Below are 13,473 nucleotides of genomic sequence, written 5' to 3' on the forward strand. Positions count from 1 at the left end.
GGTCCGCGCTTTGCCGGAATAACACCCTTCTTCCCCGCTACACTGCGTCGGCGTCGGCGTCGGCGTCTTGAGCTGCGCCGCGTTCGTTTCGAGGAGTCGGACCTGTGTGGACGTGTGCGTCTGTGCTGGTTGCAGGTGTCGGATCCGATGCTGCTTCGCGTTGACCTTTCCGTGGAGAGTTGGCTGGAACACAGCCGTGTCGAATGATGTTGCTCTTCTGGATGGCGAGTGGCCGCCTGAGCTCGATGTTGGTGGTCGGAAGCGGAGTGTGGGGGATGATGGGCCGACTCTTTACCGGGCTGCGCTTTGACGGCTGAGCCGGACTGGAATTGGAATGCAGACGGACGGCTGGACCGGCTGTTGGCGTTGGATTTGGCTGCCCCGCTGCTGCTGCGCTCTCCCCCGCGCCGTGCGATTGGTAACCGGTCCTCCTTTCTTTCTCCTCTCTTCTGCCATTCCAAGCCGCGGTGAGGAAAATAACAAAAAAGCCGCTCCTTCTGCCCCGCTTGGTCCGACGCGCGCGGGGGTGAAGCGAGCATCCATCACCACCAGTAGCCGCGTGATAGCCTGAAAAACTCCACACGCGTGTCCCTCCCTCTTCAAAACGACCAACCATGCCCAACCCCCCATCATTGCTCCTAGTAATCGTACCTTCGCGTTCAAAGCCAAAAGCAAACCAAGTCCACCAAAAGAACAAATTGTGCCCCCAAAATAAAAAGAGCATAAAAAAATCGAAAAAAATGCTCTCGGCGAGAGTCGAACTCGCGATCTTAGGATATCTGAACGTTACGTTCGTAGGTGTGTTCCTGCAAGCAGGATCGTTGGTGAATACGTATGAGACCTACGCCCTAACCAACTAGGCCACGAAAGCGAATGTTGTGCGGTGCGACAGGTGTTGCCATTCTATAGTCTTTCGCAAGGCACACGAACTCAACCCTGGGTGATGCGGTATGGGTATGGCGGTCGCTTCTATGATTCACACGCACACACACACACACGACGAAGAGGCATGGCGATATGGTTTTATTCAGGTACAAGACAACAAGGCGGAGGCGTAGGATTGCAATCAGGAGAGCGAGGCGTAGTCCGAGACGAGCTTGGCGACGCCGTTGGCGAGCGGTGCGAGTTCCGAGGCGATGGCGCACTCTGCATAGACGCGCACGCAGTCTTCGGTGCCGCTGGGACGCACAAAACTGCGCGCGTCCTTGTACTTGCCCACAAGCTCGTCGATGCGCTCCTGAAGCCCAGGCGGGCTGGTGAGCCTGCGCTCGGCATCCTCGGTCTTAAAGACGAAGCGGTCCCTGACGTTGACCTTGAGGATCTTATTGGGCAGATCCTCGTAGGCGCCGTCCCACTCGATGGGTCCCCACTGGCGCGCACGCAGGATCACCTCGACCAGCAGCATGTCCGAGATGGCATCGCCCACCGTCTGGTTGATGAGGTCGACGAGCGCACCGAGCTGCTCGAGCGCCGTCTGCGCCGCGGGCGACGACGGCGAGGCCTCCTTGATCTTGCGCTGTGCCGAGGGCGAAAAGAGCACCGTGCCGTGCCCGTTGGCCTCAAAGTACACGCCAATGTCGTACGACTCGGCGGCGTGGTGCAGATGCTTCACTCCCGTCGGCGTGCACGTGACGGGGACGCGCTGCTTGAGGTACTTGGTGGAGCTGCCGTTGGCGTAGGCGGTCTGCACACACCCGAGCTCGAGCTTGATGCCAGCCTGCTGCACCAGCTCCGAGAGGTAGCCTGCTGCGAGCGACGCGATCTTGTCGCCGTCGAGCAGCCGGAACGAGTCCTTGGAGGTGGGCGGGCCCGTGAGGTAGTAGTAGACGATGCGGTCGGCGTCGCCGTCGAACGAACACATGCGTTCTCCCGGCTGCAGGCCCTCCTTTTCAAAGCCCACAGGCAGGCACTGGTTGGTCTTGACATAGTCGGCGCCGCAGCCGCTGTTGAGCGCGCCGGCGGTGGTGGTGTTGGTGCGGAGCGGACGGAAGGCGATGCGGTCCTCTGGGAGATACTTGATGAAATTGGTGAGCGCATAGGCACCCACGCCGTTGGCGCAGTCGACCACGAGCGGCGGCACGTCGGACGACTTGGGCACGAGGCGCAGAAAGGCGGCGGCGAGCTTCTTGTAGTAGCCCTGCTCGGTGGGCTCGCCGTACGCGTCCGGGGTTCCCTGGGTGTTGAGGCACTTGACGAGGTAGTGGAGCTGGGGCGTCGTCTTGAGGCCGGCATCGATGGTCTGTGCGCCGAACGCCGCGAGGCCGTCGACGATGGCCTGGACGAGCTGCTTGCACGACGGACGCGTGTCGTAGCCCACCACCACCGAGGCCGGGGCGGCGAGGTCGATCTTGAAGTGTGCGACGAGCTTGTCGAGCGAGGCGATGAGCTCGTCGTCGTCCGCCGCATTGGCGATGTGGGTGCAGAAGGGCTCCCAGCTGGACTCGAGCATCTCTCCGCGCGGATCGACCATCTTGACGCCGTTGTCGTGCTCCGGGTTGTGGCTTGCGGTGACCATGAGGCCGATGGTCTTGCCCTTGAGCTTCTTGCTGCGGAGTGCACCGATGAGGCCGACGCGGAAGCATGTGCTGTCGAGGATGTCGGCGCGCGTGCGCAGGCCGGCGGTGCCGTAGGTGAACGTCTGGTCGGCGGGCTTGGGGTGCGCCTGCGATGCGGTGGTGATGAGCGCGGTGGGGAGGCCGTCTCCGAGGTGGGCCTGAGCCGCCGAGATGGTGGAGGGTAGCGCCATTGCTGGGATATCCAAAAGTGATGAGCGATGGAAGGGGATGGTGGAGAAGTGAGAAGCGAGTGGAACGTGCTGGGGCTCGACTGAGCAGCAGCAGCAGCTCTGGAAGAATTCCAACCAACACTTGTCGGCGCCTCTGCCCTTTCGCCTGGTCCCACCTGGGGATTGAAATTTCGCGCGAATCGCCGCACGGATGCGTGGAGGTGATGGGGACGTGCAGCGGCGGGCATGAGGCGGTGAGGCGAACAGCGCGTGCTCTTAGCTCTAACAAGACTGAGCGCGGAAAAATGCGCGAATTAGGAAGCGGGTGTGAGATCGACAGGTGTTGCGCACAACACGTGCCGGCCGGCCAAAAAGAGGCGCTGCGACAAGGGCCAACAGGGCGGTCATCGTGGATGTGAAGCGTTGCTGTGCAAGTGAATTCGATGCTGCGCTGACGCCGCGCTGACGACGGCCGCTGCAGACGCACAGAGAGAGTTGCCGTGGCTCAGGTCGGAAGGGTCATCCGACAATCGGCCGTCGCAATCAATTGCTCATCCATCTATCTCGGCTGACTTCTTCCATCCTAGCCTCCGCCCGCTCTTCCACTTACAGATCAGCGCACATAGCAAGCAGCGACTCGGCATCGACTCGGCATCGACTCGGCATCGACTCGGCAACGCCGTCTGACACATTCTCGGATTCCTAGCAAAGCGCAGCAGGTTCTGCGATCCATCGTCTCGGCGACACTCGACATGGCCTCGTCGTCCATCGGACAAGATGGTGGTGCTCCGCCGCAACTGCACATCAGCCCGCCGGGCACCGCATATGCCAGCGCATCCTCCACGTCCGCAGCACCACCACCGGTGAAGCGACCGCCGCATGGACGCGCACGCTCGTCGTCGCTCGTGTCGGTGACGCGCGTCGAGGAGACGCACGAGGAGATGATCGACCAGTCCACCGGCTTCAACGCCAACGCCGACTGGGTCAACTACAAGGGCGCGTGGGTCATCCACGTCGTGCTCATCCTGCTCGCCAAGATCCTGCTCGACGTCATCCCCGCCATGCAGCAGGACACCTCCTGGACGCTCGTCAACCTCGGATACATGGCGCTCTCCTACATCATGTTCCACTACGTCACCGGCACCCCCTTCGAGTCCAACGCAGGCGTATACGACCAGCTCACGCTGTGGGAGCAGATCGACGAGGGCGCACAGTACACCCCCGCCAAAAAGTGGCTCACCTCGGTGCCCATCGGCCTCTTCCTCATCTCGACGCACTACACGCGCTACAACCCGCTGCTCTTTGGGCTCAACTTTTGCGCACTCCTCTTTGTGCTCTTCCCCAAGCTCCCCATCCTTCATCGCCTCCGATTCCGCTTCTTTGCTCCACCGCCCACCCCCAGCCCGTATCCGAGCCAGCCGCCAACACCCACCGGCACGCGTGCGCCCAGCCAGCCTTATTGAGGGGACAACTCAGCCACAATGGCGTGTTCCGTCGTCGTCGTTGTCATCACCGTGTCTCCAAGCAGTGTGACAAACGTGCGTCCTTATCACCCCCTATAGCAAAGCGAATGCAATCGCAATCGAAATGGGACCACAGTACAATAATGCCGCCTGAGCTCGTATCGACGTGGGCACGCGCGGATCGTTGGATGTCCGAAATCGGGACCCGGAGAGGTGCCAAAGTGGAGCGCCGGCGAGCTCAATTCAAAATTTTCTCGGCGTCAAAAAAGTGAGCGAAAAAACATAGAAAAGAAAAAGCACCTTTTCTTCCAGCTCGAGGCAGCAGCAGCAAGGAAGAAAGAAAAAAGTTGAGCCAAAAAGAAAGACGAAACGAGACCCTGACTGGCCCGCCGTCCTCACCACCACTCCTTGCCTCCGACTCGCAACATCATTGCCACCGACCATCGCTGCAGCCCACCATCCTCGCTCGAGCAAGACAGGCAACAGAGAAACAGCGACCAGCACAACCTTCACCAAACGCAGGGCCACATAGAGTCTTGCTCGTCCAGCTCTGGGCGCCACAGGGCCTACCGCCAACATGCCCCACCATCACCGTGCCTCGTCGCTGAGGCAGTCCAACAAGGCCTTCAAGTCGAAGCACGCCACAAAGACCTCGCTGCGTGAGGCGTCCAAAGGTCGCTCTGCCAGCGACGTCTCCAGCACCTCGCGCCTCTCCTCGCACAAGGCTTCGCCGCTCTCGGCCGCCGGAAACGAGGTGGGCTCGCGCCAGCACCGCCGCAACCACGCCAAGCAGGCACAGCGTTCCAAGCGCAATGCTCTCGTCCAGTCCAACCGCATCTTCTCCTCCGCCGCATCCAGGGAGGGCAAGGACGGTCTCTCCAAGGGTTTCGCCGGCGCCGGTGCAGGCGCTCCGCGCATCTGCGCCGTCGTCGACCTCGCCGAGGACGGCGACTCGTGGGAGGCGGTGAGGAGGATCCAGGAAGAAGGTCTCGACGGCGGCGTCCAGCCTGTGCCTGGTCGAAGCGTCGACGATGCGTTGCGCACCGGCCTGCCCTACTGCGAGCTCGAGGCGACGCGCTTCCGTCAGACCATCCAGTTCCTTCCGCTTCCCTACGGCGCGCTCTACCCCATCCTCGACGCATGCAAGTGCGCCGACTTTGTCTTGCTCGTCCTGTCCGCATCCACCGCCATCGACCCGGGCTCGTGGGGCGAGCTCTGCCTGCGCACGCTCCAGGCGCAGGGCTTGCCCACCGTCGTCGTCGCCGTGCCCACCCTCCATCCGGACGGCGCCACGGGCGTTGGAGGCAGCAAGAAGGCCGGTGCCGCACTCAAGGCGGCCAACGAGGTGCGCAAGTCGCTGCTCAGCTTCGCACAGTACTTTTCGCCCGACGTCGACAAGGTGCATGCACTCGACGACCGCGCCGAGCGCGGCGCGCTGCTGCGCACGCTGGCCACCGCCACACCCAAGCGCGTCGCCTGGCGCGACTTCCGCGCGTGGATGGTGAGCGAAGACGCAGAGTGGGAAACCGCTCCCAACCCGGACGCTACCAACGCCAATGACGGTGCGAACGGCATCGCGAGTCTCAACGGCCACGACCAAGAACGAGGCACCCTCAAGGTGACCGGCTGGATCCGCGGCGCACCCATGTCGGCGGACCGCCTGATCCATCTTCCGGACTTTGGCGACTTTGAGGTGGACCGCATCGCGTACGCACCGCCGCCCAACGCACGCACCAAGCACACCAAGGCGAGCGCCACCACGGCCGCGAGCACCGACGCTGACGACGCTGCCATGACGGATGCCGACACCGCCGCTACTGTCGCCGATGCACCGCTGGCGGCGGGCGATGTGCTGCAGACGCGCGACGACGAGTTCGCCGACGACCTCGTCTCCGAAAACGAGCCGGACGACATGGGCAACGAGCAGACGTGGCCGACCGAGGAGGAGATGCAGGCGGCCGAGCAGTTTGCCAAGCAGCGTGCCGACGGCGAGATGCCGCCCCCGCCCGCGCTGCCCGGCACCACGCCCAAGACGATCATCAAGGGCAGCGGCAATGCCAAGGACAACGCCAAGTACCGTGCCGCCTGGATCATCGAGTCGGACGAAGACGAAGACGATGACGACGACGACGATGCCGACTCGATGATGGCGGAGGAAGCCGACGAGGACATGGACACGGGGGATGTCGAGGTGAACGAGGCGATTGACGACTACGAGCGCATGAAGGCGGCGGCGATTGCGCAGCAGCACGCGCAGCCGAGCGAGAGCATGTCCGAGATGGCGTTCGAGGACGTGGACGATGCGCAGGCCGAGGCCGAGTACCGCGCGTACCAGGAGCAGCGCAAGCGCGAGCGCGAGGAGCGCGACGATGCCGAATTCCCCGACGAGGTGGATACGCCGCTCGAGATCGCGGCGCGCCAGCGCTTCGCACGCTACCGCGGGCTCAAGTCGTTCCGCACCTCGCCCTGGGATCCGTACGAGGATCTGCCGCGCGACTATGCGCGCATCTTCCAGTTTGAGGACTTCCACAAGACGCGCCGCCGCGTCGAGGGTGCTGCGCTGCTGGACGGTGTGCAGCCTGGCTTCCGCGTGACCGTGTGGGTCAAAGACGTGCCGCGCGCCGCGGCGGTGCGTGCTCGGGCGAGCAATATCGAGCTGCCGAAGGTGGATGTGGCGGTGCCGTTTGTGCTGTTCGGCCTGCTGAGGCACGAGCACAAGAAGAGCGTCATCAACTTTACCGTCACGCGCAACACCGAGTACGACGCGCCCGTGCGCTCCAAGGACCCTCTCGTGCTGTGTCTTGGTCCACGCCGCTTCCGCGTCAATCCGATCTTCAGCCAGCACTCTCGCGGTGGGGGTAAGGGCGTCAACAACGTGCACAAGTTCGAGCGCTTCCTTCGGCCCGGTGTCTCTGCCTCTGTCGCCACCGTCTACGCACCAATCACATTCGGAGGCAGTACTGCTCCCGCCGTGCTGCTTCGGGAACGCTCCATCGATGGCGAGTCCGGGTACGACCAGCGGGGCGTTTCCGCAGCCCAGATGCCTCACCTCGTCGGATTCGGCAACCTCATCGATGCCGGACCCACGCGCATCAATGCCAAGCGCATCCTGCTGTCGGGCCACCCGTACAAGGTGCACAAGAAGACGGCCACGATCCGGTTCATGTTCTTCAACCCCGAGGACGTGTACTGGTTCAAGCCCATCACGCTGCACACCAAGCTCGGGCGCACGGGGCACATCACCGAGTCGCTCGGCACGCACGGCTACTTCAAGGCGCACTTTGACGGTCCCATCAGCCAGATGGACACGGTGCTCATGAATCTGTACAAGCGCGTGTATCCCAAGTGGGCGCATCCGTTTGGTAGTGCGTATGACGAGCTGCCCCTGCCTCGAAGCGAGGTGTACAAGGAGGATGACATGCAGACCTAGACCCCCCCCGGCACACATGATCTTAGCGCTAAACTTTCGTTTCATTCCTCCGGCCAAGTGTGTGCGACATTTCGGCATTGTGTGAGGGAGCGGTTGCCCCGTGCGAGACGGGAGAAGGGAAGGGTGGATTGCGTGGTGGCGAGATAAGATAGCGTGAGCGGTAACTTGGTCGGTTGGATTCGGATGGCGCCAGAGTGCGGGTGCATGGCTCGTGCTCGATAAGGCGTGTGGGGTTGGAGCCACGTCACAAAAACTCCGAGTGTTTTGGCGTGCTTTGCCTCCACCGCGCTCTCCCCACCTTGCCTGGCACTTTCGGCGACTTGCCTATCTTAGACCCTGAACCGCTCCGCCAAACAGCCTCTCGGTGGAAAGATATAAGAATTCCCCCAACCCCACCACCCTCGACTCCTCCCACCAACCAATCCTCTCTCTACCCCGCATTGATATTTCGTCAAGCCGTATAAAGATGTCTTCTAGCATCGCCATTCGTTCTCAACCCGCGCCCAGCACCGCGGCGTCGGTGTATGGGACCACGCCGGGAGGTACGCCGAGGATCTCGTACTCGCGCGATGAGCTGCTCAGTCTCGCCGCTAGCCCGCTCTCGCGCTCCCCGCCTGCTGTTCAACTTCCTGCTGCTATCAAGAGACACACACCCGCCCAACCACACCCACAACCACAGCCATCGCCAAAGGAAGAAGATCCCGATTCGTCGCTCGAATCCCACGCCACAGACGAGCTCGGATTCCAACTCGAACTGTAATCCTCCCTATCAACGTCAATCAATCGCGATTCCCTTCTCCTGGTCTCCCCAATGCAATCCTCGGTCTGTTCCCCGAAGCAAAGCTGTTAAAATTCTGGTCCTGTCACATGCGCAAATCCTTCCTCCAATGCAAATGCCTGTTGTGTCTCTTGGGTTGCAGGTGTGACTGCATTCGTGTATGTGATCATGATCATTTGGTCTAATCGCGTTTAGATGTACGGAGGGCCAAGAGCGGTTCGGAACTGCTGCAGCACGACCTCCACGACCAGCAACAGGACACCACCACCGGGGGCCAGTCTGAGCACCTTGGGCGTGAAGCCCTTGTAGAGCGCACCGAAACCCTCCTCCTTGGCGATCATGGCCATACTGGGGAAGGTCCAGTTGTACTTTCTCGGCACGCCTTTAACGTTGGGGGTGTTCTGGATCCTGCTCTTGACCACGTCGGCGGGGGTGTTGAGTACGGTGCCGATGGTACCGCCGATAGCGCCGCAGAAGAAATCGTTGCGCAGCTGTTCGCCCTTGCTCTGGGGCTTGGGCATCTGTGCACGCAGCGCGTGGATCACGCTAAAGTATCCGCCGTTCCACAGAACATGCCTCCAGAACGTCGACTCCAAGCCAGCGTAGAGGCCGAGAAGACCATCGGCTTGGATGATCTTGCGAACCACATCCATGGGTCCCGTGTAGAGGTGCGCTTGCGCCTTGTCCTGCAGCCTGATCTTGACCAGCTCGAACGGCACAACCACAATCGACTCGGTGGCTCCGGCAGAGCATCCAGTGAGAACCGAAAGCGACTGCGTCATCTTCTCCTGGCCCGTGAGCGACTTGTATGTCTTGCCCCAAAAATCGTTGGCCGCAAACTTGACCGCACGCTTAGGTGCCTCGAGCATCAGAGGTGGCACCAACCCACGGTACAATCGTCCAGCACTACATTCCCCCCAAGAACCACACAGTCAGCACCATAAAAGATCTGGATTTGGGAGCGAGGAGGTGAAGCTTACCCTTCAGACTTGATGATCTTGCGAAAAGCATCCACCATGCCATTGTATCGCTCCTGACCAGGCAGTTCGGCTTTGCCCTGCAGCTGCATGCGCGTCTTGACCACATCGAGCGGATACAAACACAGCAGCTCGGTGACACCGGCGATGGCACCGGCGGTGAACTGCGCATAGAACGGCAACGGCTTGGGCTGAGTTGTTCCCGACATCTTTGCCGTGATCGAGACTGAGGTACAGATGGAGTTCGGAAGCCAAGGGGCATCGGCAATCTTGCAGACGTGACTCGCCGCGCGGCCGTGAGATCACGGCGGATACCCGAATCCCCAACCGCCCAAGAAGAGATTAAATCCAAGCTTCTCATTCGCTCCCCGGTTTTCCCCACGCTTTTGGACATCCCCCCCGATGCCCTGAAATCGACAACAACCTTCCGCTCACACAGCCAACATTTCTGCAAAACCCCGATCTGCACACCGATGCTGCCCCAACTCCGGTCCGAAGCTTCCGCTCCCAATCCTAACCCCTCACACGCATCTGTGCATCATTTCCCAGCATGACCACTGCAAACAATGCGAAAACTATTGCTTCACTGGTGCGAGCGTGGAGTTACGACGGCCGTGTGGCGTTGACCGACGGCGGGGCAGGTGGGACGCTTCGTTCGGCGGGTGCCTCGCTGGGTCTCTTTACGCCCCTCGCCTCTTGCGGCACATAGGCATGGTTGACCAGCTCGCCCATCGCTCTGCCCGCCTCGCGCGACACTGTGCCCTCGACGCCCACGCCCGCACCCAACGCACTAGCGAACCTCCTCGGCCCACCTGCCGCTGCTGCACGACCCGCCGACGATGCAGCAGACAAGCTCGTTGCTCCATTGCGCATTCTTGGTGCGGGGGCGGGGGGAGGCGAGACGAACCGCCCCACACTCCCCGCGCGCCGCGGCAGCACCGCATCCGTCTTGACCTGCTTGACCGGACTCGTCGACCTGCGCATCTCCACCTCGCGCGCCTTTTCCAGCTTGATCGTCACCGTACTCTGCTCGGCCGCAAACGCCACGCCGCTATCATCAGCACCGATGAAGGAAGAGTCGTCGGATCGACGCGGCTGGTCGATCTGCATCTCGAGCGCGTGCGACGCGGCTTCGGCATCGGCCAGTGCTGATTCGTCGTACGCGAGCTCGTCCAGCAGATTGTCGTCGAACGAGTCGGAGCTCGGCGCGATCTCGGCGCGCGGCGCGGCAGGCGTGGCGTGCTTGCGTGCTTCCGCCTGTTGGCGCTCGAGGTACGCCTGGCGCGCGAGCATGGACCGCTGCTGACGCTCCGACACCGCATCTTTCGATGCGTCGTCCATGGCGTTCTCTGCGACAACCACGACAGGACGTACAGCAGCAGGCGCCGCGGCAGCTGTGCAAGCCTCCGCCGCGCCGTTGGTGGTGGATGCAGCGCGCTCGGCGGTGGTGTTTGTTGCCGACGCAGGTGCCGGAGCAGGCGGAAGCTTTCTCGGCGGTTGCTCAGTCTGCACGTGCGGCTGTGGTGGCTGCGGCTGCGGTGGAGGCGGAGGCCTAAGTTCCGGGCGACGATGCAGCTCTGCCGGATCGAACTTGGGCGGTGGATTCGTAACCTTGAGTGCATGGGTCGAGTACTGATGGTCGTAGGTGCAATTGCCCAGCAACTTGCCAAAGTTCTTGAGTGCTCGTTTGGTCGCATCGGTCACCGCCTCCTTCTTTCCCTTCTCAATCGCTGCGTGTTTCTGGCGCGCGTTATCCGCGCTGCCGTACCCGACATCTTCGTGGAACGCGCCATCGCGCAGCGTGACACGCACGATACACGTAACGCCTGCATTCCAGCGCATGCCGTCGGGCGAGTCCAAAAAGTCGATCTCGAGCTTCTGGATGGTGGTAGCCCATCCATTGAAGCCAAACACCTCGTTGGCCAGGTCGACGAGCTTCCAGCCTTCGATGTACGTGAGCTTCTTGCTTCCCCCCGGCCCAGGGCGTTGCGAGAGGTACTCGGGCCCCAGACGCTGGTTGAGCTTGGCCTGGAGCGTGGCGACGCGCGAGGCGCTGTCCTGCGTCAGCCCACCCACACCGCTGAACGTCTGTGCGCCCCAGCCGCCCGGGTAGTCGTAGTCGGTCAGCCTGCGTGGCTGGTAGCTGGGCGCGCCATCGTCGGTGGCGTGGCCAGCTTGGGCGTCTGCAAAGCTGGTCATGGTGTTGCTCCCGAAGTTAGCCGCACTCGCCCCGCCAAACGGACCGGCTGCCGGAGCACCGAAGGGGAACTCGGACGGATAGCGTGGCGGTGGTGGGAGCGAAGCTTCTTGCTCCTTTTCAAACTCGGCGATGAGTTTGGCCGAGTGGATGGCGGCCGAATTCATGGGCGAGGTAAGGCTAGGATGCTGGCATCGAGGTGGTGGTGGTCGAGGCGGTGTTGGTGGTATTGGGCAGAATGTATGAAGGTGGTGGAGGCGTTGCTTGCTCGAACTCAGCCACGCTGTTGGAGGGTGTATGCGGAGCCGAGCTGGACCCTCGCTTGAGGCTGCGGCTGGCAGGGCTGAGGCTGCGCTGCGCTGCGCTGCGCTGAGCTGAGCTGAGCGTAGGATTGAGCAAATTTGGCTGCGTGTGCCTGCGTTGCGCGTTGGGAGTGACGAGTCGCGACGGACGCGTAAATGGGCGCAGTGCACGTGATTTGGGAGAAGCGCTCGAAGGGCCTAACACTGCTCAACTTTTGCCACTTGACGGGCGGGGCGGTGTGAAGGGGAGTGAGGGAGTCTCAAGTGACTCGGGCTGAGACTGTGGCCACAACGCCCCGTCGGACGCAGGCCGCCCCTATCTGTCGAACAGAGCCGCGCGAGGATCAAGCCGGACGAGCCATTTTGGGAGGGATGTGTGTGTGGTGCCTGCATGGCGCGTTGACACGAGCAGCCGCGCACCCTCGCAACCAGAGTGTCGGAATGCGCTGTCCTTTTTCCATTTCTTTTAAACGAGAGCTTGATTGCACCGGTCGTGGGAAGCGCGCGCCAAAACCGCCAGAAAAGCGGGGGAGGAGGGGGGGGGGGGGATTCTATTGTCCGAGCGGCAAAGAAAGTGCAAGGAGAGAGAGAGAGAAGGGGCAAGGAGGCCAGCTAGCCAGCCAGCAAGCCAGCAGGCAAGGTCTGACGTGGCGCGTGCTGCAACTGCAATTCCGAAAAAGAGACCCACTCCGACGCAAAGAGCCGGTTTGATCGCCCACTTTCGAGTCTCGCTTGGAGGCGAGGGCGTGTCTCGCGTGCCGCAGTTTGTGCCGTGCCTTCACCAGCCTCTCCCCACCCCTACGACTCGTGACCAGCGCACAGAGAGAGAGAGAGAGAGAGATGAAACAGACAATGCGGCCTCGAGCTGCAATACGAGAGGCACGCACAGCCCAAGCACTGCACTGCACTGCACTGCAAAACAGAGATGCGCGGTGCAGACAGCTGCAGCCCAAGCGCAGCCAGGCGCTTCCAATCCGCGCGTGTGCATTCGTACTGAGGACCTCCTTGCGTGTTGCTCTCCATTTCACGCTGTTGCTTGCTGCTCTCGCATGGCTCGCCGAGCCTGCTTCGGCGATGCACCCCAAACGGGCTGCCCTGTTTTTGAGTCTCCGATTCGACGCCCTTTTTTGGCGGCGGCGGCGCCGGCGCGCAATCTCTCTTTTTTTATTTTTGCAGGATTCGACTCGATTCGGCTTTGACACGACGCACACACGCACACACGCACGCACGCACGCCCACCGCCGCCCATCCAACGCCCCGTCCGTCTTTGCGCTGTCCTTTGAACTGGACTTTTTGGGATTGCGATTTTCTTGGAACGCCTGCCACAGCCGCACGCAGCAACAGCGCACGCACACGCCGCACAGCACACTCGCACTCGCACACGCACACACGCGTCCCACGCTCCAAAGCGAGCGAGTGTGGGACGCTTGCGACTGCGTGTTGCGTGTTGGCCGTCTCGCACACCTCCGCTCCGGCCCCTGCTTTGCCCCTTCGTTTCTCCTCCTCCTCGTCCGCCAACTCATCGAATGGCTCACACTCCCATCCTCGCCCTTACGCCTCGACGTCTCCTTGCACTGGCCTGCGTGTGCACATCCCCCCCC

The 13,473-nt window shown here is 62.0% G+C and overlaps 8 protein-coding genes and 1 non-coding gene across 9 annotated transcripts in view; 4 read left to right on the forward strand and 5 right to left on the reverse strand.

Annotated features, from left to right (window-relative positions):
• Positions 1-37: 37 nt before the first annotated feature.
• PAN0_020d5891 (uncharacterized protein) lies at positions 38-902 on the reverse strand (the record flags this gene model as incomplete). Its single annotated transcript, XM_014798585.1, has 2 exons — positions 38-567; positions 854-902. 2 exons carry the CDS (start codon positions 900-902, stop codon positions 38-40), a joined length of 579 nt encoding a protein of 192 aa, XP_014654071.1.
• On the reverse strand, positions 742-871 carry PAN0_t020d0001. Its single transcript has 2 exons — positions 834-871; positions 742-777 (listed from the first exon to the last, which is right to left on the reverse strand). It is a non-coding gene; the product is annotated as a tRNA-Met (tRNA).
• A 164-nt stretch (positions 903-1,066) lies between the features above and the next one.
• On the reverse strand, positions 1,067-2,746 carry PAN0_020d5892 (phosphoacetylglucosamine mutase; the record flags this gene model as incomplete). Its single annotated transcript, XM_014798586.1, has 1 exon — positions 1,067-2,746. One exon carries the CDS (start codon positions 2,744-2,746, stop codon positions 1,067-1,069), a length of 1,680 nt encoding a protein of 559 aa, XP_014654072.1.
• Positions 2,747-3,477: 731 nt separating this feature from the next.
• PAN0_020c5893 (response to unfolded-protein) lies at positions 3,478-4,188 on the forward strand (the record flags this gene model as incomplete). Its single annotated transcript, XM_014798587.1, has 1 exon — positions 3,478-4,188. The coding sequence occupies one exon, from the start codon at positions 3,478-3,480 to the stop codon at positions 4,186-4,188; it is 711 nt and encodes a 236-aa protein (XP_014654073.1).
• A 577-nt stretch (positions 4,189-4,765) lies between these two features.
• Positions 4,766-7,618, forward strand: PAN0_020c5894 (ribosome biogenesis protein tsr1; the record flags this gene model as incomplete). Its single annotated transcript, XM_014798588.1, has 1 exon — positions 4,766-7,618. One exon carries the CDS (start codon positions 4,766-4,768, stop codon positions 7,616-7,618), a length of 2,853 nt encoding a protein of 950 aa, XP_014654074.1.
• A 466-nt stretch (positions 7,619-8,084) lies between these two features.
• PAN0_020c5895 (uncharacterized protein) lies at positions 8,085-8,378 on the forward strand (the record flags this gene model as incomplete). The annotated part of the gene is made up of 1 exon (XM_014798589.1): positions 8,085-8,378. One exon carries the CDS (start codon positions 8,085-8,087, stop codon positions 8,376-8,378), a length of 294 nt encoding a protein of 97 aa, XP_014654075.1.
• A 209-nt stretch (positions 8,379-8,587) lies between these two features.
• On the reverse strand, positions 8,588-9,582 carry PAN0_020d5896 (mitochondrial carrier; the record flags this gene model as incomplete). The annotated part of the gene is made up of 2 exons (XM_014798590.1): positions 8,588-9,302; positions 9,377-9,582. The coding sequence occupies 2 exons, from the start codon at positions 9,580-9,582 to the stop codon at positions 8,588-8,590; spliced, it is 921 nt and encodes a 306-aa protein (XP_014654076.1).
• A 394-nt stretch (positions 9,583-9,976) lies between these two features.
• Positions 9,977-11,737, reverse strand: PAN0_020d5897 (rad52/22 double-strand break repair protein; the record flags this gene model as incomplete). Its single annotated transcript, XM_014798591.1, has 1 exon — positions 9,977-11,737. The coding sequence occupies one exon, from the start codon at positions 11,735-11,737 to the stop codon at positions 9,977-9,979; it is 1,761 nt and encodes a 586-aa protein (XP_014654077.1).
• A 1,060-nt stretch (positions 11,738-12,797) lies between these two features.
• Positions 12,798-13,473, forward strand: part of PAN0_020c5898 (serine/threonine-protein kinase KIN4) — a gene marked incomplete at both ends in the record, with an annotated part of 5,484 nt that continues 4,808 nt past the window's right edge. The window contains 2 exons of the mRNA XM_014798592.1: positions 12,798-12,852; positions 13,201-13,473. The exon at positions 13,201-13,473 is cut by the window's right edge and continues 4,808 nt beyond it. Of these exons, the coding sequence (XP_014654078.1) occupies positions 12,798-12,852; positions 13,201-13,473 (328 nt within the window). The remainder of the gene's footprint in view (positions 12,853-13,200) is intronic.

This window comes from Moesziomyces antarcticus (assembly GCF_000747765.1).
Source record: "Moesziomyces antarcticus DNA, scaffold: scaffold_v10020, strain JCM 10317, whole genome shotgun sequence".
Taxonomy (NCBI): Eukaryota; Fungi; Basidiomycota; class Ustilaginomycetes; order Ustilaginales; family Ustilaginaceae; genus Moesziomyces; species Moesziomyces antarcticus.